At 42.4% G+C, this 24,017-nt stretch overlaps 1 protein-coding gene across 2 annotated transcripts in view; it reads right to left on the bottom strand.

Annotated features, from left to right (window-relative positions):
• CEMIP2 (cell migration inducing hyaluronidase 2) overlaps positions 1–15,307 on the bottom strand; it is a 53,578-nt gene extending 38,271 nt beyond the window's left edge. The window contains exons 1-2 of one of the 2 annotated variants that reach the window (XM_063320164.1): positions 15,211–15,307; positions 728–1,064 (exon numbers count right to left, since the gene is read on the bottom strand). In XM_063320164.1, coding sequence (XP_063176234.1) covers positions 728–1,052 — 325 coding nt within the window. In that variant the 5' untranslated portion in view covers positions 1,053–1,064; positions 15,211–15,307. Of the gene's footprint in view, positions 1–727; positions 1,065–14,046; positions 14,180–15,210 lie in introns of those variants that run through there. The other variant, XM_063320163.1, reaches the window with a different exon arrangement.
• Between the last annotated feature and the right edge of the window lie 8,710 nt (positions 15,308–24,017).

Genomic DNA, 24,017 nt, shown 5'->3' with positions numbered 1-24,017 from the left:
CAAAACAACCCATGCTCCACCCTATACTACCAACCTTCAGCAACTGCACCTCATAGCAACTCCTAGCACTATTTGGCCAGAGGGATGTACACTTAGTGATCAGTGGTTTATCACATCACCTGTTGATGCTTTATAACCACTGACACATTTGGCAAGTTTTCCAAGTTCTATGAAACTTGCCCTGTTTTCTAAGATCATCTGAAAAAAAAAAAAAAACAAACCAGGGCTAATAGATCAAAAAGGTCCCTGCCCAATTTGTGTATTAACAAAGGAAACACATGTTGGTGTAAATTCTCACAGATTTTTCAGTGTTTTTACTTGAACGCTCTTTTACTACCTTTCTCGGTTACTGGTTAAACAGACCTGATTTTATTTTGTCTGCAATGTGTGAACGTTATCAGACAGCTTCTTCTGCAGACAAAAAGAATTACATGTACACAACATTCATGCTTCTTGCTGCCCCACCAGTAGTCTTTGTTTACTGCTATGCCTGTTTGCTTCATGTAAGTAAACCAAATCATTCACAGTAAAAACATATAAAAATAACACTGATAAGAGAAAAAGGAGCTGATCTTAGCCCCCAAACACTGCTTCTCTCTCTGTTAAAATTGCTGTAAGTGTTCTATTTTTGCACTTAACTTTTAACACTAATCCTGATGCTGAATTACTGAACTACGTTCAAGGGGACCGTAACTTCTAGGATGATTTCGTTTGCAAGAGAACTTACCATCTGGAGCATATTTTGAAGCTATTCCCAAAAATATCCCCAGTGCAACAAAAAGTGAAAGGCTAGAAATGGCAAAGCAAATGAGAGTGTTTTTATGCCTGGCAGCTTCTGCCTGGCGGCGGTGCTGATCCACTGGTAAGGATGGGAGTCTTGTCCGGGCTTCTTGCCTCGCAGAGGTAAATTCGGCTGCAGCATGGCTCTGCGAAGGCGGTGGGGGACGGAGAGGGGCAATTCTCCCCGGAACGTACCCCGAAGACCTGTGACTGCTCCCGTTCTGCGGCCGGAGGAAAGCAGGGGAGCTCCCCCTGGCATCAGTGTCTTGCATGTTATAAAGTCACTGGAACACATACAGAGGGGAAAAAAAAAAAAAAAAAAGTCAGGCTTTCAGAATACAGAGTACAATACATAAAAGAAAAAAAAAGAAACAAACAACAACAACAAAAAAGAATTTCCAAGCCACACGCTTTCTTAAGAAAAACAGCCTCTGAAACTGTGGGCATTTACAAGGCATCCATCACTCAGTTGCTACTGGTCATCTGCCACAGTGTAACAGCTTGAAACAATAGCATATATATATTCAACAAAATTAAACTCAAAAGCATCTGGTGTATGGGAAACACAGTACAGCACAGACCATTTCTTCAATAGTTCCACTAGGTATTTTTCACAGTTAACTTGTATTATGTGATTAAGAAACAAGCTGAACGACGACAAAGCTAGCAACCCCTTCTTCCCCACAGTTATGCAAAGAATGCCTAAATGTATTTCTTCTGCATGCAGAAGCTGAACAAACTCCTCATTGTTTTCCTTTATGGAAAAGAAGCTGAAAGAGACAAGCCTTCCTTCCACGCTGGAAGCAGTAAAAAGCATTTAAATTCAGTAAGTAAAATACCAAAACCAATTTTATTTATATTCACACTGATGAAACTTAGTCAACACTTTTAATTAACTCTCTCTCTAGAGCCTGCAAACTCTTAATTCGCTCACAGTGGGATTCGGTTGCCAGTAAAGGTGCATCAGGAATGGTCCTGTAAGAAAGTCATATGCGTCTCGTTCAGCAGACCTCGTGGTTTTTCTCATTGCTGAGAAGCCTGGAAGCAGCATGACTGCTCCAGATCTCTGTACCTATCACCCAGAAGCGATAGGTGCTACTTTTTCCCCCGCCCCCCAGTTGCTGGCATTGTTTCCATCTTTTTCCAAAGCAACCAGTGAGGAAAGCCTGCCAAAAACATCACTGCCTGGCCCATCCTCACCAGCAGTTCTACCTACCATGTTTTTCTGGTTTGCTTTGAGACAGGCAGAACGGCATTCGACTCTTTTCCCAGGCTTTCTGGTCAATTGTGTTGTATTGTATGGAGTATTCACAAAGCTGGCATGATTTATTTTTTTAATTTTTTTTTATTAACAGGGATTTTTTGAGAAGGCTGCTCAAGTTTCAGCTAACTGAAACCTAACTTTCTAAACTAAATCCTGAAGCGGATTTAGGCGTAAGTCACGTGTACTAAATAGCAAAATGAATTATGAAAATAAAAACTACCAATAACGGAAGAGCATAAAGATCCTCTTTCTTTTCCATTAACAAAGGGAAGTCTGAGCTATACTCTGAAGTGCCAGGCACGCTGGTGAAGGAGAAACGTGACAACTGCAACCTTATTCTGAGAAGCAGCAAAGGAGCCTTTTGTCTCACATCCTGCAAAATCTGATACTTCACTGTTTCAAGGCAAAAGAGTTGTTACTATTGAACAGGCTGGATTACCCTTTCATGGGAGACAATGCATCTCCAGATGTACGCACAATGGCAATAAAGGCACTGAAAACATTAACTGGAGTAGCCATCCCAGAGTGCAAAAATTATGCCAAATCCTCCAGCAGCATTTCTCACACCTGTTCATTGAGGCAAATCGATTTTCAGCATTCTCCTTTCTGAGAAAATATGTCCCAAACCTAATCCTCTGCTCTCAAACTTAACTGCTCAATGCATTATGAGGACTGTGGAACAGTTCGCTTTCACCACACGTGCTTTTACACTCAACCAGTCATCTCTCAGCATTGAAAACTCAAATCATTTCTATGTTTTAGAAGTGGTGTTAAAAGCTGAGTAGAGAAGGAGCTTTTCAACTAATTCAAAGGCAGTAATTACGCCTAGCGGAAACAAATACTGAAGTATCTTTTTTTGATTAAAAATTTGAAGCAATCTGATCCAGCATTGAGATTTTTTTAATGGTTTGGATCCCCAACTCCTTAAACTTGGTTTAAAAGTTTTCAGACATGGCATGTGTCTATCAGACTGTGAGAAGTAAGTTCCGGTCCGAATGAAACAGGCTCAGGCAGAATCCTCTGTGAAGCACATTTTTATTCATGTTCTTGCAAGAGTGAGTGACCTAGCAAGTAGGCACACTTTCATTCTTGAAACACACCTTTTTATTTCCTAATCCTGGCCGAATTTTTCCCTCCCCTGTTTCCCATTGGTTAGGTACTCCAGGGCTCACAGTCTGTCCGAGGCACCTAAAATTCTTCCCGGATGTCCTGCCTCTGTTTACTTCTCTTTACGCTACACCTAAAGGGATTATCTGACTAGTTTATTTCTTTCCTTTTCGGTAAAAATTTGCTCAGTGTCCTTAGCCCTGGTTAAATGTCTGACCACCCTTCTAGACACTAATCCAGTATTAATCAGTTTGTCCTTTTGTCTGTGTGATAAAAGGTGCTCTACAAGCCTTTGCTGGAGCCTCTTTGTCTTAGTCATTCCCTTATGTCACCTCTGATGGAAATGGCTTTTCTCCTCTGCAAAAGCAATACCTGCCTTTCTTACAAGGCTGACAAAATGAGTACACAGCGTTCATTATAACATGATACAAAGAGTTAACAAGTTTGTTAATTGCTCAGCTGTATCAACTAAATCCAGAACGATTATGTAAAACTTAACTTACTTTTCCCTTTAAAGAAAAAAGTCGTTAATTACAACAGACAGCAAAAACACTTGTGTCATATTTCAAGCATATTTTTTTTGTACAAAGCATTCTGCCTTGTTTGCGAGCCTCATTTTGCAAACTGTAAAGGTTTTCTGACTATTCCACTCAAGTGCAAACACAGGTCACCCCAAAGGCAGGTGGAAAAGAGACTGCAGAATCACTGTCTTACCCAATACAAAAGAAAAATAATAAAACAAAGGCATAAGGAGATACTTTGCACTATTAAAAGATTTACTATACAGTTTTCCAGTACAACAGGAGTAACCATTTCAACACTTCCTTCCCTCTTCCTATGTTATTTGAAATTATCTAGCTGAACGATCTTCTCTATCCTGTAGAGCAGCTACTGGCTTTTCTTTAAAATTAAGACACATTGATAATCTGAGTCAAATCACTGACTTGTTTATTCCCAGTCTGTGGAAGTCTTTAGGTACCACCACACAAATGCAAGTGTAATGATTTGCTACATGGCTAGTTACACTCTAGAGAGTGCAGTTCCTTGGTTGCACAAGCACTGTTTGAGTAAAATGCAGCAGCAGGAGGGGAAATCTGTTTGAACTATTTAAATACCACATTTCCTTGCAAGTGCCAATGCACCTAAATTTTTCCATGTAACATCTTCTCCACCCAAAGTCTGCCATTTCCTTTTGACCTATGCCTACGCTGTGTTCCTTCTGAAGAAAAAAAAAAAAAAAAAAAAAAGGAGGGGGGCACAAAAAATGATGATATGTTGATGTCAAAGGCCACAGGAGATGATTTGCAATTAAAAACACCAGAAAGGGCTGGCTTCTGTCATCAGGTTCTCCTAAACCCACAGAAGTAGAAGTTCTCCTAAAGGAGCTTGTGATCTGGGCATCTCCTCCTGATGGTGTAGTGCTAGACAAGAACACCACCGCTTTTACAACTGCACTGTAGTATACAGAGTGACGCAGTATTTCACTTTGCGGCTTGCTTCAGCATGATTTCAGTAAAAGTCGAGTTCTTGCGCAATATTCAACCAGTTACCTTATCTAACAGAGTTACACAGAACTCAGCCTCTGTAAATCTGTTATTTGCCATGCCATTCAGGCAGACTGCTACCTCAGTATTTCTAAAACTTTTTACCCTTCAGCCTTCAACAAGGTACTATGCAATATTCTCAAATCCACTATTCACCAGGGGACTTTTAGCCAGGGATGCACGTAAGTACGTGCTGCCAGCTCACCACTACCATGGAAGCTTCCAATGCACAGTCAGCTAGAGCATCTCAGATGTTTCAGCCCGCTATGTACTCCTTACCGCCCATCTGCTGGAAGGCTTCACTGTTTGCATGTCCCTCTTCTGCAAGAGTAGTGCTACTCCACACAACCCAGACTTCTGCTTATGCACCCCTTCCCACAACATAAGAAAGCAAGCAAGTACTTCTCAGACTCATCACATCAGCCAACACAGCTTAAACCACCTTAAAAAAAAAGAAAAAGTTTATTTTGCTCAGCATCTAAGTAACAACAGTGATTACCTGCATGTCTGGCTCTGCCAACAGAGCATCTGAGCTGTGGACATCAAACCCCAGCAGGCAGACAGCAACGAGCCTCCAAACAGGCTGCAACATCTCCAGTCTCCTCACGTATTCCTTCACCACTTTTAACTTGTGCCACTACTACACACTCATACAAGCCCACATTGTTCCACACTGGCAGAAACTAGAAACATATGCACTGTACAACCAAGGGATAACATCTGAACCTCCTGAGATGTGAGCCTGCGCTCAGAAGCAAGCAGCATGCTTATCTGTTACTCGGCCAGGGCTTGTTTCCTGGAAAGGAATTGGATTCTTTTAGGAGGTAATTCAAAACACCACCTGACACCACCCAAAATGTGGGAAATATACCAAGATATTTCACACTTTTCCACTGTTGAATGCTTAGTATAACAAAACACGTCAAACGCACTAGAGAAGTCCCGCACCCTTGCACCTTCTCAAAACTTCGTGAACAAAGTGCACTTACCCCCACACAGTGCAAAGAAATGAATGCTTCCCTTAAAAACATGTTTTAAGGGTGCACAGTTCACAGGCGTTAAAAGTAAAATAAAAGAGAAAGTAGAAGAAACCTCTCTTCTGTTGCTCCGGGCTATCAAACACCAGCAGCTGTAGCACTGGCCTACTACCACACCATTTAATCTGAGAGTATATAATCACTATTAAGGAAAAGACTAAGGAAGGGTGGGGGAAAACCACACACATCAAGAAAAGTACTTCCGCGTGCAGCCCAGCGCCAGATTGGTTACTGCTGCTTTCCTGGCCCAGGCACTAGTCTGGTACGAGATCAAAGGGCAGTGAGAAACCCAAAAGAAGGGAAAGTGACCAGAAGTCAGCATTAAAAAGCTCGTAAGTAGCTATAATTACTGAACAGAAAGTGGTGTAAAGCAAACTCCCAAAGCATGACGTGCACACCTTCACAAGCCTCCAAGCTGGTCAACTGCAGTGGAGATACTAATTTCAGGACAATGTTTCCAGCGCCTTAGAAGTCCCCACTTCAATAAATCTTAACCTCACTGTTACGAAAATTAAAGGTTCCCAGTAAACACATGCTCTCCTATCTGGTTCCACATTTTCTTCCACTGCCTTGTTTTGAAATTACACTATGATAACAGGCAGCATGTTTGTAGGAACCTACTTTTCCACCCACCTGTGCAAAACCTGGAAAGAATATGTGCACGGTAAAAGACATTAACCCAGTTAAGTAATTGCTGGAAATCACAACAGTGTTTCTAACAGGCTGAAAAATCCCAGATGACTAAAAAAAGCATGAAAACTCTAAACATCTTCTCTCACATACGCTGTTCGCTGCACGTCACCACTGAGCCTTCTCCCTTGCCCAGCAGTTTCAGAAAAAAAATCAGAGGACAAATAGCAACAGTCAGTGAAAAACAGATACACCAACACAGTAAGAACAGTAACTTCATCCAAAATAAGTTACACTGTACCAGATTTTCTTAATTTCTTGTGTAGCAACTACTAATTTTAGTGAACTTTTTGGCACACAGAAAACACATAAAATTGCATGATACGCAACCACTGGAAACTACTCAAGCTGAGGACCACATTTCCTAAAACAAGTCTTTCCAAAGCACCACAGATCAAGAGACAGAAGTGCAAGCATGCATAATATTTACAGTATAAGACAAGGTCTGTAGATAGAAGTTATCTTCATTAGCTGGTCTAATGAAATCTTTTGAGCACACAAATCTCTCTCCAAGTCAGAAGCAAATTTCAAACCTATATTACGAGTAGGGAAAGTTTAATTACATATTTAGGTGGCGTGCAAAACGATTTACTTATCTATGGATTAGAAAGGACGCTGGGGCAAGGGGGAGAAGATGGCAAGAAGACTGCTTCCCAAAGGAAGGAGACAGGTAATTCGTAGCCTATGGAATATGAGTTTGCCTGCAGGAACAAGTATGAAATTACAGCAGGACAAGCAAAACCACTCTAAGGTTCATGGCTTACAGCATACAGGAGAGCCATGAATTTAGTTCCTAGCCTCTTCTGAAGGCGTTTTGTAGATCTCCATTAAGGATGAGGCAGAAAGGTCAGAGGGAAAGGGGGGGTTTTGTACAAGAGAAATTATTCCCTTCTCCAATGACAACTGGGCTTTTGCCCTTCACCCACAGTTTGTGTGAATGAGTCCTGAAACAGTCACGTGGTTTCACTGACATAATTGTCAGGAAAGCATTTGATGCATCAGATGAAAACATCTAACTTTTCATAAAGTTTCATGTTTTCATATGCAAAAATTTAGGGATTTTCATAGTTCTTTTGAAAGATGCATTTTACTGCAGAAACCGCAGGGACGTGTTGGTCTTTTCCAGTTTCTGGGCACCAAACATTATCCTGCAAGCAGTCAAGTGTTCTTAACTGACCTCAAGACACTGCCATTTTCAGTGTGCTCTAATACATTGGTAACATCTTCAGATCTTGCCCATTGAAACAAAGAAACATAAGCCAGAAACTACAGCATCACTGTGGTCTGTGTATCTAAAATGATGCCTGACACTTACAGTGACTTCATTTTTTTCCTCTGTTTCTTTTGGACACAGTTATTCTTTATAAATCACTCACAAATTGGGAAACTCTGTTCTGTTTTTCATGCATTGTTAAAACAACAGCATGTTCTGCTGGAGGAAATTATTCAGAAATCATTTGTTTCTTTGCATACAATCGACCAATGACTTAGAGAGGATCCAAAGGAGCACACAAGGAAATACTGCACGTGTGCTGAAATAGGCAACACAAACTCAGTGATTTTTACCATTTCTCTCACTTTCAGAAATTAAAGATTTAATAACACACCTAAGAGATCAAGAGTGGCAACTTGCATTTTACTTATGCATGTGCCATTAGCTTGCTGCGTGAGTCACAGCTTATTTGGGCCCCAAGCCTGTAACATGAGAAAGAAAAGCGGTCACTAGCCTCACAGGGATATTGTGAGGGTTAGTTTACAGAACACTTTGGTCTCCCTCAGCTCAGCGATGCATCTGAGTACAAGCCTACTTTTAAGCAAATAAATAGCTCTGTTTAAGTCAACAGCTTCCACGCGAAAGTAACGGATTTGCAGCATTCACCTTAAAGAACCTGAAGAAGATGGTAGGAATAAAAATTAAGAACGGGAAAATAAGTATTTTTAAATGACTTCTTCTATTGACAATAAGAAACAGTGGTATCTACAGGTATGTGCAGTCTCTAGAACACAAACCCCATCCAAAACAGCTACAGCTTAGGACTTCAATGCAGAAAATTTTTCTATGTGATGGTCATATACTTCAGTGAAGTGAAATCCAGTTCTGGCACTACCTTGAATCACTGATGAAACAGAGAAGAATTCTTCTCTGAAGTCCATTTAAGAGGACGAAGGTGAGATTAGATACCTATTTTCTTCCTATTAAATTAGAAGAGCTCTCATAAATAGATTATAAAGATATATGACAGTACAGGAGATAAGAGGCAGTAGGGAAAAAGAGTCAGATCCTGTATTTAGCTTTGGTCAACAGACATAAGGATAAATACTCCAAGAAACTCCTGAATGTATTAACAGAATGACTTAATAATCAGTGGGTTGTCATGTTTAAACTATATTTAAAACATTAAATCACTCATATCACATGCTGTCTTCCATATCAGTTTATGCATTTCTTTCTTCTTTATCCTGGTTCTTTGTACTTAACCTGGTTTTCTTCTCAGATAGAGCCCTCAAGTTCTTACAGGTTTTGGTTTTTTTCAGTCGAACTCAAATTTCAGTAAATTATATGCCATCCCTTATTCTGCTTACTTGAAGGACTGTCTCTGCAGTTTTCAGTCGCGCATCAGCCACAAAGAAAACAATGCTGCTTGAGAAGCTGAATTGCTGTAGCTGCACACCCACATTCTTTTAGAGTTGTCCTGCATTTGTATGAGCCAAGTTAAATGAGTTTGCATTAAAACATAATTAAGCTAAGAGCTCCAAATCACATCCACTAAGCGAACAGCTGTGACATCAGTACCTCTTAGCTGGTTGAACCCCCAAAGGATTCTTCATCCTGGAGAAGGATGACTAAGAGAGAGGATATATGACATGGGTCCACACAGTCAGAAGTAGCACTCAGAAGGCAAATGACTGTTCATGTGTCTTCCAAGAAGGGAAAAAAGAAAAAAAAAAAAAAAGAGAAAAAGCAGACATACAGAGGTCTCTGAACCTGACTCAGTACTGGATGCTATTGACTTCAAGAATTTATGTAGGCTGAAGGAGCAACAAGGTCCAGAATAGAAGTCAGTCAAGAATTGCTGGATAAATAATACTGCCTTGAGCTTAGGAAGTCCTTGAACCCTAAGCTGTTGGAGGCTGGAAGCAGTAGCAACATTATGCAGTATCTTTACCAGACATCTATTACTCATCACTGTCAGACATCGGGTAATTGTCTGGATGGACACTTCGCTCGATATGATATGGTCATTCCTCTACTGTGCTTCAAGAGCTCACTTAGCTGCCGCCTTCTGCCCCCACTTTTCCAAAATCACCTCCTCCTATAAGGGCCAAATACCCCCTTCAGCTCAGCCGCTGCAATGGTCTGTTGACACTACCAGCACAAAATACACCTTTACCTGATGGCTTAAATTAACGCACCAGACTGACATCTGGTAGCTGAAACATAGCAACAGTTTTCATTTTGCTGTAGGAATGGTGGCCTCCAGCAGAAGGGCAGGGCACTTACCAGCTAAATCCCTGAGAGCACAAAGCCTTAAAAGTAACAGCCTCGTGAAAAGAGTTTCCACAGCTAAGCTAACGCGGGATAACTTGACTGCATGTCTGAATGACAACATCCTCTGTGGCTCTAAGGTATTGCAGGAGTCACAGAACTAGGCAAGTCGAGAGCCTGGTGAATAACGTACAGCGAATTAACCTACACAACATAAAAAACTCTTGTACAATTTTAGAAAAGAAAAAAACATTTTCTATCATTTCCCTTTTATAAAAATCACCAACAGCGTTATTTGAGATATCTCATAACAGAAGCAAGTGTTCAAAAAGCAAAACAAAGCCCGCTAATCCACCAATAAGTATGCATTCTGCTGAGCTGGTGGCTGCATTCATATTTTGGATTACTGTGGTAAATTCCTTTCTAGGAAACTCCAAGGACTTTGCACCCAACAGCCAACTCCTGCAACATCCTGCCAGGCATAGCTAGTCATTTTGCATGACTGCACTACCCCTTTTTCTTTCCCCTCCTTCTTCTTAATCCCATGCACCAAAAAAATAGAAGAGCTACCAGTACATTCCCTTTTGTTAACTTACTCCACAGCAAAGGAATAAAATCAGTTACAAGTTCTTAAGAATTTGCATTCTTTAGAATTCTTCAGTACTTCCTTTCCATATTGGCAAATACATCACTTTTCTCCCTCACATCTTTCTTCAAGGTATATAGTTTTCTACTCCCTCTCCATTTCCTTTCTCAGTATTACTATTCCAAGAAAATACTTCTGTGGATTTCTACACCCACATCTACAAACAATTCATTCCCATTTGTCTTGCCAAAAAAATCTCCATTAAATCAGTAGTGAAATCCTTTTTAGTAAAAATAAACTGAGAATGAAACAAATTTAATAATGATTTAATTCCAAACAAGAAACTGTAATTTACAATACAGATTTTTATCATGTTTTGATGTATATTTTAGCTGATTTTGTACAATTGCCTTGCTAACGCAAAGGATGAACTTTACCGATGTACTTTGGACTATCCTCCTATCACATAATTTTTTAAAATACAGAAAGTGAGATTTACTAGATGATAATAGGGGGTCTACAGGAAAGATGGGGAGGGACTCTTGAGCAGGGAGTGTAGTGATAGGATGAGGGGTAACAGTTTTAAACTGAAAGTGGGGAGATTTAGATTAGATATCAGGAAGAAATTCTTTACTGTGAGGGTGGTGAGGCACTGGAACAGGTTGCCCAGGGAAGTTGTGGATGCCCCATCCCTGGAAGTGTTCAAGGCCAGGCTGGATGGGGCTTTGAGCAGCCTGGTCTAGTGGGAGGTGTCCCTGCCCATGGCAGGGGGGTTGGAACTAGATGATCTTTAAGGCCCCTTCCAACCCGAACCATTCTGTGATTCTATAATTTTCCCACTAATTTCTCTCATCAGTTTTCAAATCACTGGTGCAGGCAGGCAGAAGGTGAAGAACAGAGTCACTGCAGGCACTGTGGGACAAGCTTCCTTGCCGAGATGCAGGATGAGACCCGTCAGCTGCTCCTTTAGCTGTGGGGCTGGGGGGTACTCGGGGGTGGGGGGGGGCACCTCTACAGCTGCGGAGGCTGTAGCATCAGCCACCAGCAACCGCTGGGGAATAGGTTCGCCCCCTCCTCCCCGGCTCCCCCCCATCTCCTGGGCAAGGCAGAACAAAGAGGAGGTGGAGCTTTGATCCCAGCATAAGAGGGTGGTCAGCGCCTTCCCAGGGGTAAAGAAGCAAAGGGCTACCTCACACAGGTTAAGATAAACATAACTGAGTCGCTGAATAACACCCTTGACATTTCCAATACCCATCTTTCTTCCCTCAGGTGGAGGAAAAACAACTATGGGCAGAACACTGCTCATTTTCTGCAAACAGGATTTCTACGCCAAGAAGCTGAACTGACTTACTTCAAAATGCACAAACATAGTATGCTAAAACTGTTTATTAAAGATTTTTCTGCAACTTGCGGGACACAAGATAAAGGAAGCTATTGACTGTGCTTGGCATGAAAAGCAAATTAATGAGTTATCTGCAACTAAAGAACAGTTTCTAGTCCAGATTGTCCAAGGTAAGCTGGCATCTATTTGCATCTTTGGTGATAAGAATGTTGCTTTCAAGTACTTAAAATCGGACTGAAAAGCACCTGTCTCACTGCACCCTACCATTACTCAAGGAAATAAAGCCTCCTAACCTCCTTTCAAGTACAAGCTATATCAACTGAGATTTAAAAACTAAATAAACTGTAAAATAATGGGAAATTCCACAATTTGTTCTTCAAGCTTCTAGGATCAGTAGATCTCCTTGTGCTGTACCTGCTTTTATATTCACGCCATACAGGAAAAACAACCTTTTTGTTCCCCTGCCCCATCCCCTGGTTCGTCAACTTGCAAGAAATGTGAACTGTGCCACCAAATGGTAACTCTTCCACTCGTGGGACCAGCTACAGCTGGGACGCCGTTAGTGGATTTTACAGGGCCTGCTGAAAATAACATTTCTTCCACACAGGGGTCACCGTCCTCTACTGCTTAGTATCTCCACCGATTAGCAACAAGTCTGATGGGAAGCTTAAAAGCTTCCGGCCAACCCTCACCACCACTTTCCCCACAAAATATTGTGGGACTTAAGTGTTAATGTTACCAATTAAAAAACCCTACAGTCTGCCACTGAGAAAATACCTATCCACATCACAAAACAGCACATGCCACACCTACTGTTCAGATCAGACGCTAAATTTCAGGAGACGCTTCAGCAATCTCACTTTAGCAAGGACCTCAGAGCAGTCCTCTTGTCTTCCAGCCCACCCCCGCCCACCCCCCCCTTTTTCTTCTTTTTCTTCTTTTTCTTCCTTAATCCCTTCATAGCTAGGGGCATTACTTATGCCTTACATAAAACTGTTATTCTTCTCGACACTTTGCCTAGCTTGAGCCCCTGGCGTACACTCTGCAGGATGCTGTATTACTAGGCAGAGAGCAAGAGGAGCAAGCCCAAAAAACTTGATCTGGCAGAAGATTTCACATTCCCGCAGGCAGTGCGCATCATCCGTGTAGACAAAGCACCTCCGGGAGCTACGGGCTCCAAAGAACAAAGATGAACCACCCCTCCTCCCTACTGCTACCCATGGGCCACTTCTCATCAGGAATGCAGATGAGCTGCTACAAATCTTTTTCTGTGATTCACCAAAACTTGACTGATGCCACCCCAAAATCTGAAGCACCGCTTTATCTTCCTTAATGCATTGTCTTTGTCAAGCCCCAGGCAGTATTTTGTTTTTATAACCATTCAGGAGTATCAAATCTCTTCCCTTTTGAAGAATCCGTGTCATTAATTCACATTTAAAATATAAACTAGGATAGCATCTTCAGCTCACCCCCCCTCATCTAAGATGTGATGTAGCGCATTCATCACCGCACACCCTCTTTTATTAGGAGGGCTAGGACATACAACACCCACTCCGTCTTTTCCGTGCCTCTGGGCAAGCGGGAGCGGGCCGCTGGCTACCGGGCAGACGAAGGGCAACCCGCCACAGCCCCGGGCGCTCGGGGACGCCCACCGGGACAGGTCCCAGCGGAGCCACTGCCGTGGACACGGTCCGAGCCCAGCCTTGCATGCCGGCCCGATTCCGGGAGCACGGGATCGGGAGCGCCCACAAAAGCGAGGAAACCCTGCCAACCCCCGCCCCCTTCTCTCCCCTCCCCCCCGCCGCACCTGCCGCCAGACCCCCGGCGGGGCGCGGAGCCCACACCTGCCGGCCCGGCCGCGGCTGGGGAGGGGGCCACACGCCGCCTCCGCCACCGGGACGCGCTCGCACGGCCCCGGGCGGAGCCGGCGGCTCCTCCCGGCATCCGCGGCTGCGCCCGCCGCCGGCCCGGCCCTCCCCGCCCCGCCGCCCCCGCTCCCTCCCCTCCCTCCTTCTCTCCCCTCCCGCCGGCCCGGGGAACAAAAGAGGCCGGTGCCGCCGCGGCCGGCCGGGCAGCCGCCACAGGCCGGCCCGCTTCCCGGGCGGCTCGACCGCCCCGGCAGCCCGGGCCCGTCCCGTCCCGCCCTTCCCCGGTCCCCGCCGCCTTTACCCAGCCCACGGCCCCCGGCCCCGGCCGAGCGCGCACTCACCTGGGCCCGGCGCGGCGCGGCGGCGCGCTCAGGGCGGCGGCATGGCGCTCCCCGCCCCGGACACGGCGGGAGGCCGCCCGGCTGCTCGCCACCTCCCACCGCTCCCCACCCCGGCTGCCGCCCTTACGCAATTGGCAGCGGCCGCAGCCCCAGCTCCCCCCTCCCCGCCTCCCCCGGGGCGACGATCCCCGGCCCCGAAAGGAGGCGGCTGCGCCCCCGCCGTCGCGGTCCCGCCTCCCGCCGCCCCCGCCTCCCCGCCGGGGGAGGAGCGGGGACGCCCCGGGACCGCCCGCCCCGCAACGCGCTCCGCCCGGCGCCGCGCTGCCCGCACCGACCGGCCGATCACCCCCGGCACGGCCATCATCGGACACCCCCGGCCCGGCGGGACCGCAGCAGCCCCCGGTCCCGTCCCGTCCTCCCCCTCCCCCCCGGCTCCTGCAGCACCCCAGGGCTGGGGCGGCGGGAGCTTTGCCCTCCTGCCCCGATCCCCAGCTGTCCTGCGGGCGGCGGGGAAAAAAGCTAAATTACAGCTAAAGACCAAACACGGCGTTAGATGCTCATGTCTGGTTAAAAAAAAAAAAAAAAACCAAAACCAAAAACCAAAACCCCCAAAAAACCAAACACAAAACCCCATATATACATATATATACACACACATACATAGATATATATATATTAAATCCACCCTATACGCGCAGACAGAGGTGCTGCCGGGGGAGGTGTAAAAGGTGCCCGTTGTGGGAGAGCCGGTAAAGGAGCAGGAGGGCAGGGAGGGGGGACACAGCTGCTGTCGCCGTGAAGGCCGCAGGCAGGGACGCGCGGAGCAGATGGGAGGCAAGGATGGCAAGAAGCAGAAAGGTAGGACACGATTATCATTACCTGTAGGCTCACTGGGCTGCAAGGGAATAGAAAATAAAGGTACTTACAAGAGTCATAGCCCGGGAAAGCCTCCAAACTGTGAAAAGAGCTGGCTGGAAAATCTTGATTCCACTTTCTGGTAATTTTTTTATTTTTTTTTATTTTTTAAAGTCCGATTTGGAGTAAAATCAAACAGAACCCCCTAATGTTCTGAATTTCAAGGAACCAGTCCCTGCAGCTGTTCCACAGCAAAGAACATCAAGCTGGTTTAGAAACTCATAAGGACTGTGAAGCCCCAGGACTTACCTTTGCTGGGGACCCACAGCTCCACGGCACCTCAGCCTCTCAGGCTGCCAGCTTTGATGTAGATCTGAGAACGGGCTTCTTTTAAGTTTGGGACCTCCCACCGTCTCCAGAGCACCGAGGTTGGGCCAAACTCATTACCAAAAAAAAAAAAAAAAAACCACCCAAAAAAAACCATCCAGAAAAAAAAGGCAAAAGAAAAAAAAAAAAGGCGCCCTGATCAGATTCGAGGGACTTTCAATGAAATGGCTCGGGAAATACAGCCAGCGCTTTCCAACGTAATTATTTCCTTGGGAAAATTCCAGACAGCTGGAAACGAAGTGATAAGTCATTTATATTCCTATAAAGGCTGCTCCACGTAACTTTAGTTCTAGCGATTTCTTCTTTGTTTACCAGCAAGCATAGTCTGTGTTTGCTTACAGCATATGGAGACATCTAGTGACTAAACAATAAACTGCAAATAAACTGCAACTGGTCTGAGATTTTAGACCTTATACTAGGATCCTCCACTTGGCAGTACTTCACGAGGACTGCAGCATTCCGGATAGTACAACTCTAAACCGCCCCGCCGCAAAATAGCAGTTGCCGAATGCAAGGACCGTGATGGACTGAGCAGCTGCACTAACTCAAGCGGTGTCTGTGACTGCAGCTCCGCTGCACAGCCTGAGCTTCAGGCAATAGCTTTCAGGACTGAGATTTAGAGTAATACTTCACTCAAGACAGGGATTTGCCTGTGCAGACACAAAAGGGGTTGGGACAGTTCGTAACTTGCCCTTCTCACTACATCACAGAGAAGGAAGCCCGTAGGTGCATAAATAAAGCAGTTTCTTCTTCACTTTGATCACGTCTCTGTGTTTCTATTCCTTCTTGTTTAGCTTAATTTTTTTTGAATGCCCAGGAGCACAATCCTTCTAACACGTGTGGTTGTAAATTTTTGCCTTATTTCGACAAATGCACATGTAAACTGTGTTTTTACATTTGCCGATGACTTCAGCTGAAATCAAATGGAAGATAGTTCATCTTTGTTTAATGTGAAATTCAACTATTTCAGCTGAAGAAAATGCCCACTTAAAAAACAAAATCAGTATGGCACTGGGCATCCATTGTACACATGTAGTATTGTGTTTGTCCATGAAATGCACATGTCCAGTTATTAATTCAGTTTTCTAATTGGGCAAATCGTGTTCATGTACAGTGAAACTGCAGCAAATAACTAGTAGATGTAGTGTTTTTACTGCATGCACTGCTTTTAGTACGTCTGACCTTCTGAAAGTTGTTTTTTTAATATGAAAACACTCTAAATTATCCTTTGTCATATAACCCTGTATAAAAAATAATGATGAATTATTCCTCAGGAATGCCAATTGTAAAAAAACGTTCATGCCATTTAATTTGTGGAAATCCCTGTATTCCATAAATTATTTAGGGTTAAGTCTTCCCTCTCCTTTGAAAAATTATTTTCACCTAATCCCGTACTTCCACAAAAAATATCCTGGAAAGCTCATTTTGCCAGATGGATATGTTTTCTGTTCTCATTAAATAATAGAACTAACCTCTTCAAATGTGTTATTCTTCAAACACTTTTGTTTTTCATCAACACAAAACACTCCTTATCCACTGGAAAGGTGGAAGTCCAGGAACAGAAAGTATTTACTTTTTATATACATGTATGCAGAATGAAGAAACACAGGCTGGTGATCAACATTCCCAGTTGTAAGCCTGCAAAGAGCTCATTTCCGTGATAGCTGGGTAGACGTTTGCTAGTGCTACAATATGGGGGCATAAAGGACAAGACACTTTTACATAGTTTAAGTAGTCTGAAACTAAATATATTGCATTATATATGTATGTGTGTGTGTGCTTGTGTATTTTAGACAATACACGCAACACATACTTGTCAGGCAAATCACAAGCACCTGTCAGCTGTAAAAACACTAGATCTCTTATAGAATGGAATTATCACCCAACAGCTATAATTTTTTGAAGTGATGAACACATTTGACTAAAATGGTCCCTCTAAGTATGTGAAAGATTGGACTGTAAGATTACCTGAGTGTTTGAAATCTGTGTATCAAACACAAATGGCGCACTGAAGCATTACAACTCCACCTGGTATGACTTCTTTTGTCATACAGCTTTGGGTGTAAGCCGACAAAACCTAGGCCAAGTGTACCATCCAAACCTTAAAAATAGCAAAAGATAGACTTGGAAGAGGTCATCAATGCAGTCACTATGGTCTGATGATTTCAAAATAAGCGAGAAGGAAGCCAACTTTTGTCCTTCTGAACAAAAAGACTGGGGGAGAGTGGTAAGTATATCCAGTTGCTAGTTAAAATTATGTCCTATTCTCTGAATTCGTATCCAGATCCTTGCAATTTAGAAACTTTTACTGTTGGTCTATTGAGATAAGAGAGCAAACACACATATTTCTTCCCTTATTTAAGCCTTTCTGGCATATGTCCCAGGTACTCTGTGGTAATACCTTTTCCATATAGTAGCTGTGTTTTAAATTATCATACTAAACACATGGATTTTTAATTACCTCTCTGTGAGTCCAACACATCAGGTGGCCAAAAAAAAGTTAAGTTCCTGAAATAATACAAAGTCTGCCTAGGCTGAGGGGAGGTTTGCTCTTGGTAAGAGCCTATTCCTACTTTGACATACTGTACTTCAACCAAAGTTATCAGCAGTTAAAAAAAAATAACAACAGTTTAAGGGAAAAGATGAGTTTAAAATGCATATTGGGGGAATGTAGAGATAATTCATAACTGGGTTTCAGTAGGGAGCAGTTTTAGTGAGGGGTCATGCCCGTTTCTTTATGCTTATCAAAACAGACCCATATACAACTGGTTTGCTTTTTGCAGGTCTATGGAAAAGTGTGAAGAAGGTTATTGGATAATTCATTTATTATTGCTGAAATTAATAACATCATTAAAAGCAAAACCCAAAACCCTATGTTATGTGGCAAATGCATTCACTCAGGAGTTCGTAAGTCTGGGTTCGGTCCTGACCTATCTCACACAAAAAGTCCTTTAAATCACTGACAATGACTCTACCCTACAGCAGTGATGCTCTCAGGAGACACCTGGCCTCAAGGCCGCGGTATCTGCTCTGGGTGCTTAAAGAGTTTAACCAACGTCCCTAAAGCTTCACCTAATGACTCAGTACTGAGTTCTGCCTAAATCCTACCTTTTATTCTTCCCCCTCAGTTTGGCTGTTACCAAAAACTTAACAGTGGAGAAACATGTCAGAATGTCAAGATTCTGGGTCATATGACAAACCGTTGAAAATCAACAGCAAAACCAGATAAATTTTTAGCGTCTTTTAGATTTTCTCCTCTGTAACCAGTGAAACAGAAAGATAATGTCAAAGTTCCTGTTAATGGAGTATAGGCTGCACTGAAGGTTGAAAAGAGGATTCATAAATTGGGTTTTTAAAAGAATATTTGAAAATAAATACAAAGAGCAAATGTGAATGGCATAACTGTGAGGAACCAGATATATATAGATGGAAAACACAAAGAGGAGCAGATAACTGAGACAAAGAAAAAAAAAAGAAAAAAAACACACAATGCAAATATGGGTACAAGGAAATTGTATTTTGCCTTTTATACTTCTCCTAAAATGCAGTTTGATGAGACAAAATGCAATTAATTCATATTGCATTAATTTTTAATATCATCTGAATAAAAGTCACAATTCCCTACCAAACCAATCCATCCACTCGCATTAAGAAACACGGATAATATTTTCTCATTGTGTTTACATTTTAGTTCAATGTTATTATAAACACATGATTGTCTTCTGTATTTAAACACTTTTTCTTTGGGAAGGCTTCCCTTGAAAGGTGTCCACCTTTCAAGTCACTTCAATATTTGTTTTAATGTTAATTGGGTTGACATTTATACTGATTTTACTAGCAAAGTGTAATAGTAAATTTGGCTTGCATTTAATGGAAATAGTGATGGCAACTTATTGCTAGATAAGTTGCCAGAAACAAAACCATAAGGGCTATTGGTCCTGTTTGCTTGTTTGGTCCAGAAACATAAACAATATGTAACCACATAAACTGTTAGGCTAGTCAGTCCCATGAGAGCTGAGTTTGGAGTGCTGTGCTTGTAAGTCAAAAGCCACGGTCTAGAGACCTTTACACATCTGTCAGAAATTTTTTGATATACAACAGAGTATAAGACATTCCACAATCCATAAGGTAGACAGAAAATTGTTGTTAAATACATAATTTCCTACAAGTTGCTTGCTAGCCATTAGTTGAATCTATTTGGAATATCAATGATCATTTGTGTTTCATCTCGTGTGATTGGTGTAATCACTTTTTTATGATTTTTTTATGCAATGATATTTTTATGCAATAAATTTGTGTCCTGAATTTTTTTCTCTTAATTTTTTTCTTAAAAGAGAATCATTTAGGTTAAGATTCTGTGAAATTTAGAAGAGGTCGTAAACCACAGATTTCTGCTCTGCATCCTCATTAGCAGATATATACAAGTAAACCAGATACATGACAATATTGTGTTGCTTTAATCTTGGAGAATGACAGAGAGTCTCGTTTCCACTGTAGAGAAATGCATTTTAAGTGCTTTGCTTTTATGTTTATTCATTACACATTTGATTGAAGAGACAATATAAATATTTTCACAAGTAGAAATGGAATATTGTAGAATTAAAAAGCATTAATAAATACCCGTGGAAAAAGAACAAAGCTATAATGCTTCTAGGTTGTTGCCAAAAACAGACGTGAAAAGTGCTGAAAACCTGTATTTGCTGGTAACTCACTTCCTCCAAGAAGAAACGTATGCAGGTAGGAATGCTTTTTGTGTCTTTGAAAATGTAACAGGTAAATTGCAACCTTAGGACTCCAAGGTAACGTTCATTTCTGTGAATTAAATCCCTTCAATCCAAGTTTGAAACAGAACTTTCATTTCTTGCACAAGATGGTTTGCTAGTGCAAATCCTTGTACAAAACTTCGGGCTCTCAACTCTGATACACATTCAGACCATAGTCCTCAAAATTATACTCTTTTATAAAAATTGATCTAAAATTCAGTGAAAACACATTTGACACACTTTTAAGTAATATTGTAGAATAAGGCTGTTATGTTGCTTACCTTGTTTTGTATCAAAGCAATCATATGCGTATGTAAAACTGAAGGGGTTTGTTTCCAGCAAATTTTCAGTTTTCTGTCAACACAGTGTGTCACCAAATGGCTGACTGAACCTTTTTCCTTTTGGGAAAGAACAAATACAAAGGCTAATTACTGTTACAGGAAAAGTTATCTGTTGGGTTCCCTGCGTAGGATATCATCCTGACCTTTTGTTTTTTACAAAAAACAGGAATTGAGGTGTCTCATATGAATGACAGCCAAATGTAAAAACATGAAGTAGTTGTTTGCCCATCAGAAAGTAATCCTTTGATTCTCAGAGGTGCATTTGCAGTGCTGCAGAACGTGTATCACCCTAAACAACTGGAAGTTCAGGTTGAGATATTCAGTAATCCTAAAAATCATGCCACTTTTCCAAAGTCAGCTCCTAAAACAAGAGCTTCAGGTAAAAGCACAGTCACCATTACTAGCTTCACAGGTTCGTTTCTTTAAAAAAGCATAAAGTGATATTAAAATTAGACTCCCTATACCAGAGCAGAGGTTCATCTAGCAAAACAGTCTGTTTCCAGCAGTAGCTGATGACGAGATGACAAGAGTATATAAAAAAAGTTAAGTAAACACACATCAACACTTGGTGTACTACTTCCTCATCTTCCAATGATTCGCAGCTGTGTCACCGTTGATATAATTCTTTTTACCAGCTTCTGTCAAAATAATCTGTTGTTTTCTGAACTCACGTAAGTTTGTAGCACCCATGACATCCTATGACAAGGAGTTCTGCAGCATAACTGCTTCTTGTAACAAGAAATACCTCTTTCTGTTGGGTTTGGAGCTTTCACTCACTCGTTTCATATGATACCCCATAGCTCTTATGTTGAAAGAAACAGGCATTTCTTATTTACCTTCTTCATGCCACTCCATCACATTCTCCCATACTTATCTCTTTTCCAATCTATAAAATAGATATTAAAAATATATATTCCTTTGTCCCTTACATGGAAGCTGTTTCATATCTTGCCATCCTTATTGTTCTTTTGCCAATTTTGCTGCACCTTTTTTTAAAGATGACGGAACCAGAATTGCAGTAGGCTCTAGAATATGGGCACCTTGGATTAAAACATCTGCTCTCTTTTTATTCTCTTCTCTCCCCACATCATCTCTAAAGTCTTCTTGCTTTGTCGGTCACCACTGAATATTGAGCTGATGTTTGCTTAGTAGTATTCATTGTAATGCCAAGACCTTATTTCTGAACAGTAGCTGTTTAGAAGAGCCCGTAATTGTGTACATAAACTTTACTTAAGATTTCCCAACAACTTCTAAGTACCATATGCTACCATGAACAGATCAGTGAGTTTTTAAGAAGGAACTGCCCTTCAGATTAATTGCATTTCCTATTCTGTGTCAGTTACAAAATAGGAACAATGCAAAAATGGTAACTTTTGCAACACACCAGCTCTTTTAAGAAAATAGAACGTCGCTTCCCTGTTGTCTCCTCAAACACTGTCATTTAATTTTAGATAAACAATGAGTTTAACAATTTAACAAATTTAAACAATAAATAATGAGGGGGAAAAAACATGAAAAAATACCTAATAAAGTATATAACACGCGTAAGGCAAGACAGAGTTCTCAGTGCAACCTTGCCATTCTTTATACACTTAAGGTTAGATACGATTAGATCAGGAAAGTTCTTTTCTGCTGACCCCTTAATTTTCCTTTAGGTTCTCTTGCTACCAATCTATTGTTTCTCTCCTGCTTTTTGGTTCCACTCCCTTCCCCTATTGCCTGCTTTATTGCAGCAGAAGCACATTTACTAAGCAAGCCAGATGTACATGTTGGACTGACACCAACATTTTATAGTTAAGTCCTACCTCCACAAAATTCCATGAAGCAAGCTGCATGGGGCAAGAGGACAAAAGACAAAAAAAAAAAAAAAAAAAAAAAAAAAAAAAGACTAGACTACAGCTGGGAACATACTTCATGTTTGTACGTAATGCAACCGAAACTCATACAGCAAAGATTTCTTAGACAATGATTTCTCATCTGAAACTTCAATCTGAGCATACAGATAGCGTAATATCTGTCAAAGCAATTTTATCCAAGTCCGAATTAGACAGAGCACAGACTTTATGGAGATGAAAGAAAAACTTAGCTGTAATTGAAGCCAAGTCCTGGGAAAAAGAATGCTGCAGTTGAGGGTCTACAAAAAACCCCACACAACCAAGCCTTTAGAGAATCAGAGGTAATGACTGCACAGGAAGAGGCGTTGAACAGAAAAGGTGCTGCAGGCTTCACGTATCACACAGCCTGTCTAACAAGACTCGTTTGGCCAACTTTTTCCACGAACAATGGTGTTTCATACCACATATTTACATCATTTACAAGCATAAGGAACCACCAGTGGTGCTGAGCTAATACAATGATTAGACCTTTCCATGGGTTCAGATTAAAACTCAGGTGAGGCCTAAGCAATGCAGCAGCTTCTTACTGGGATGAGCTTCATGCAGGCTTTGGAGTAAAACTCCACCTGTATATGCATCAGATTCATGCTCTAATCCTAAGAAATTAAGAACAAAGGAGTCAAGAGTTGAACTTGGTAAACAAATTTAAATGTGTATGATGAGAGAGAGTTATGCTTTCAGAAAAGGAGGTGTTCTTGAACAGGACTGGTCACAACAAGAAGCTGTCTGAGTCTGGGAAAATTTGTGCCCTCTCCTTGAAGCACTCAGCAATTGGAACATTCACAGTCCTGCTAACCAAAAAGGCAAAGAGTGGGATACTATTGTTTCACAAAGCTATGGATGCTTTTAGATCAAATCCCTTGCTATAGACAAAGGATTGTTTGTTACACAGTTATACAGATTATCAGGACATTTGTTATTTTAATTAATTTCAGTTATCTAATGTCTAACACTTTTAACATTACTGTTTCAACTCATACACCTTTCAGGAGATAAAAACCAAATCCTACATGTAAATTATTGTATTGGGTTTGCGTGGGAAGGTTTTGGTAGCAGGGAGACTACAGGGGTGGCTTCTGTGAGAAGATGTCAGGAGCTTCCCCCATGTCCAATAGAGCCAATGCCAGCTGGCTCCAACACAGACCTGCTGCTGGCTGAAGCTGAGCCCATCAGCGATGGTGGTAGCGCCTCTGTGATAATGTATTTAAGAAGGGGAAAAAACTGCTGTGCAACAGCATCTGGGGGAGAGGAGTGAAAATATGTAAGAAAAACAACTCTGTAGATGTGGAGGTCAGTGGAGAAGGAGGGGAAGGAGCTTTTCCAGGCACCGGAGCAGAAATTCCTCTGCAGCCTGTGGTGAAGACCGTGGTGAGGCAGGCTGTCTCCCTGCAGCCCATGGAGGTCCACACTGGAGCAGATATCCACCTGCAGCAGGATGACCCCGTGCTGGAGCAAGTGGATGTCTGCTGAAGGAAGCTGTGATCCCCTGGAGAGCCCATGGTGGAGCAGGCTCCTGGCAGGACCTGTGGACCCATGGGGAGAGAAGCCCACGCTGGAGCAGATTTTCTGGCAGAACTTGTGACGCTGTGGTGGGCCCCCGCTGGAGCAGTCTGTTCCTGAAGGACTGCACCCTGTGGAAAGGACCCACACTGGAGCGGTTCATGAACTGCAGCCTGTGGGAAGGACTCAGGTTGGAGAATTTCATGGAGCACTGTCTCCTGTGGGAGGGA

The sequence above is a fragment of the Chroicocephalus ridibundus genome, chromosome Z, assembly GCF_963924245.1.
Source record: "Chroicocephalus ridibundus chromosome Z, bChrRid1.1, whole genome shotgun sequence".
Lineage (NCBI taxonomy): Eukaryota > Metazoa > Chordata > Aves > Charadriiformes > Laridae > Chroicocephalus > Chroicocephalus ridibundus.
Note: the sequence above shows the minus strand (reverse complement) of the source record. Positions and strands in the feature narration are given on the sequence as shown.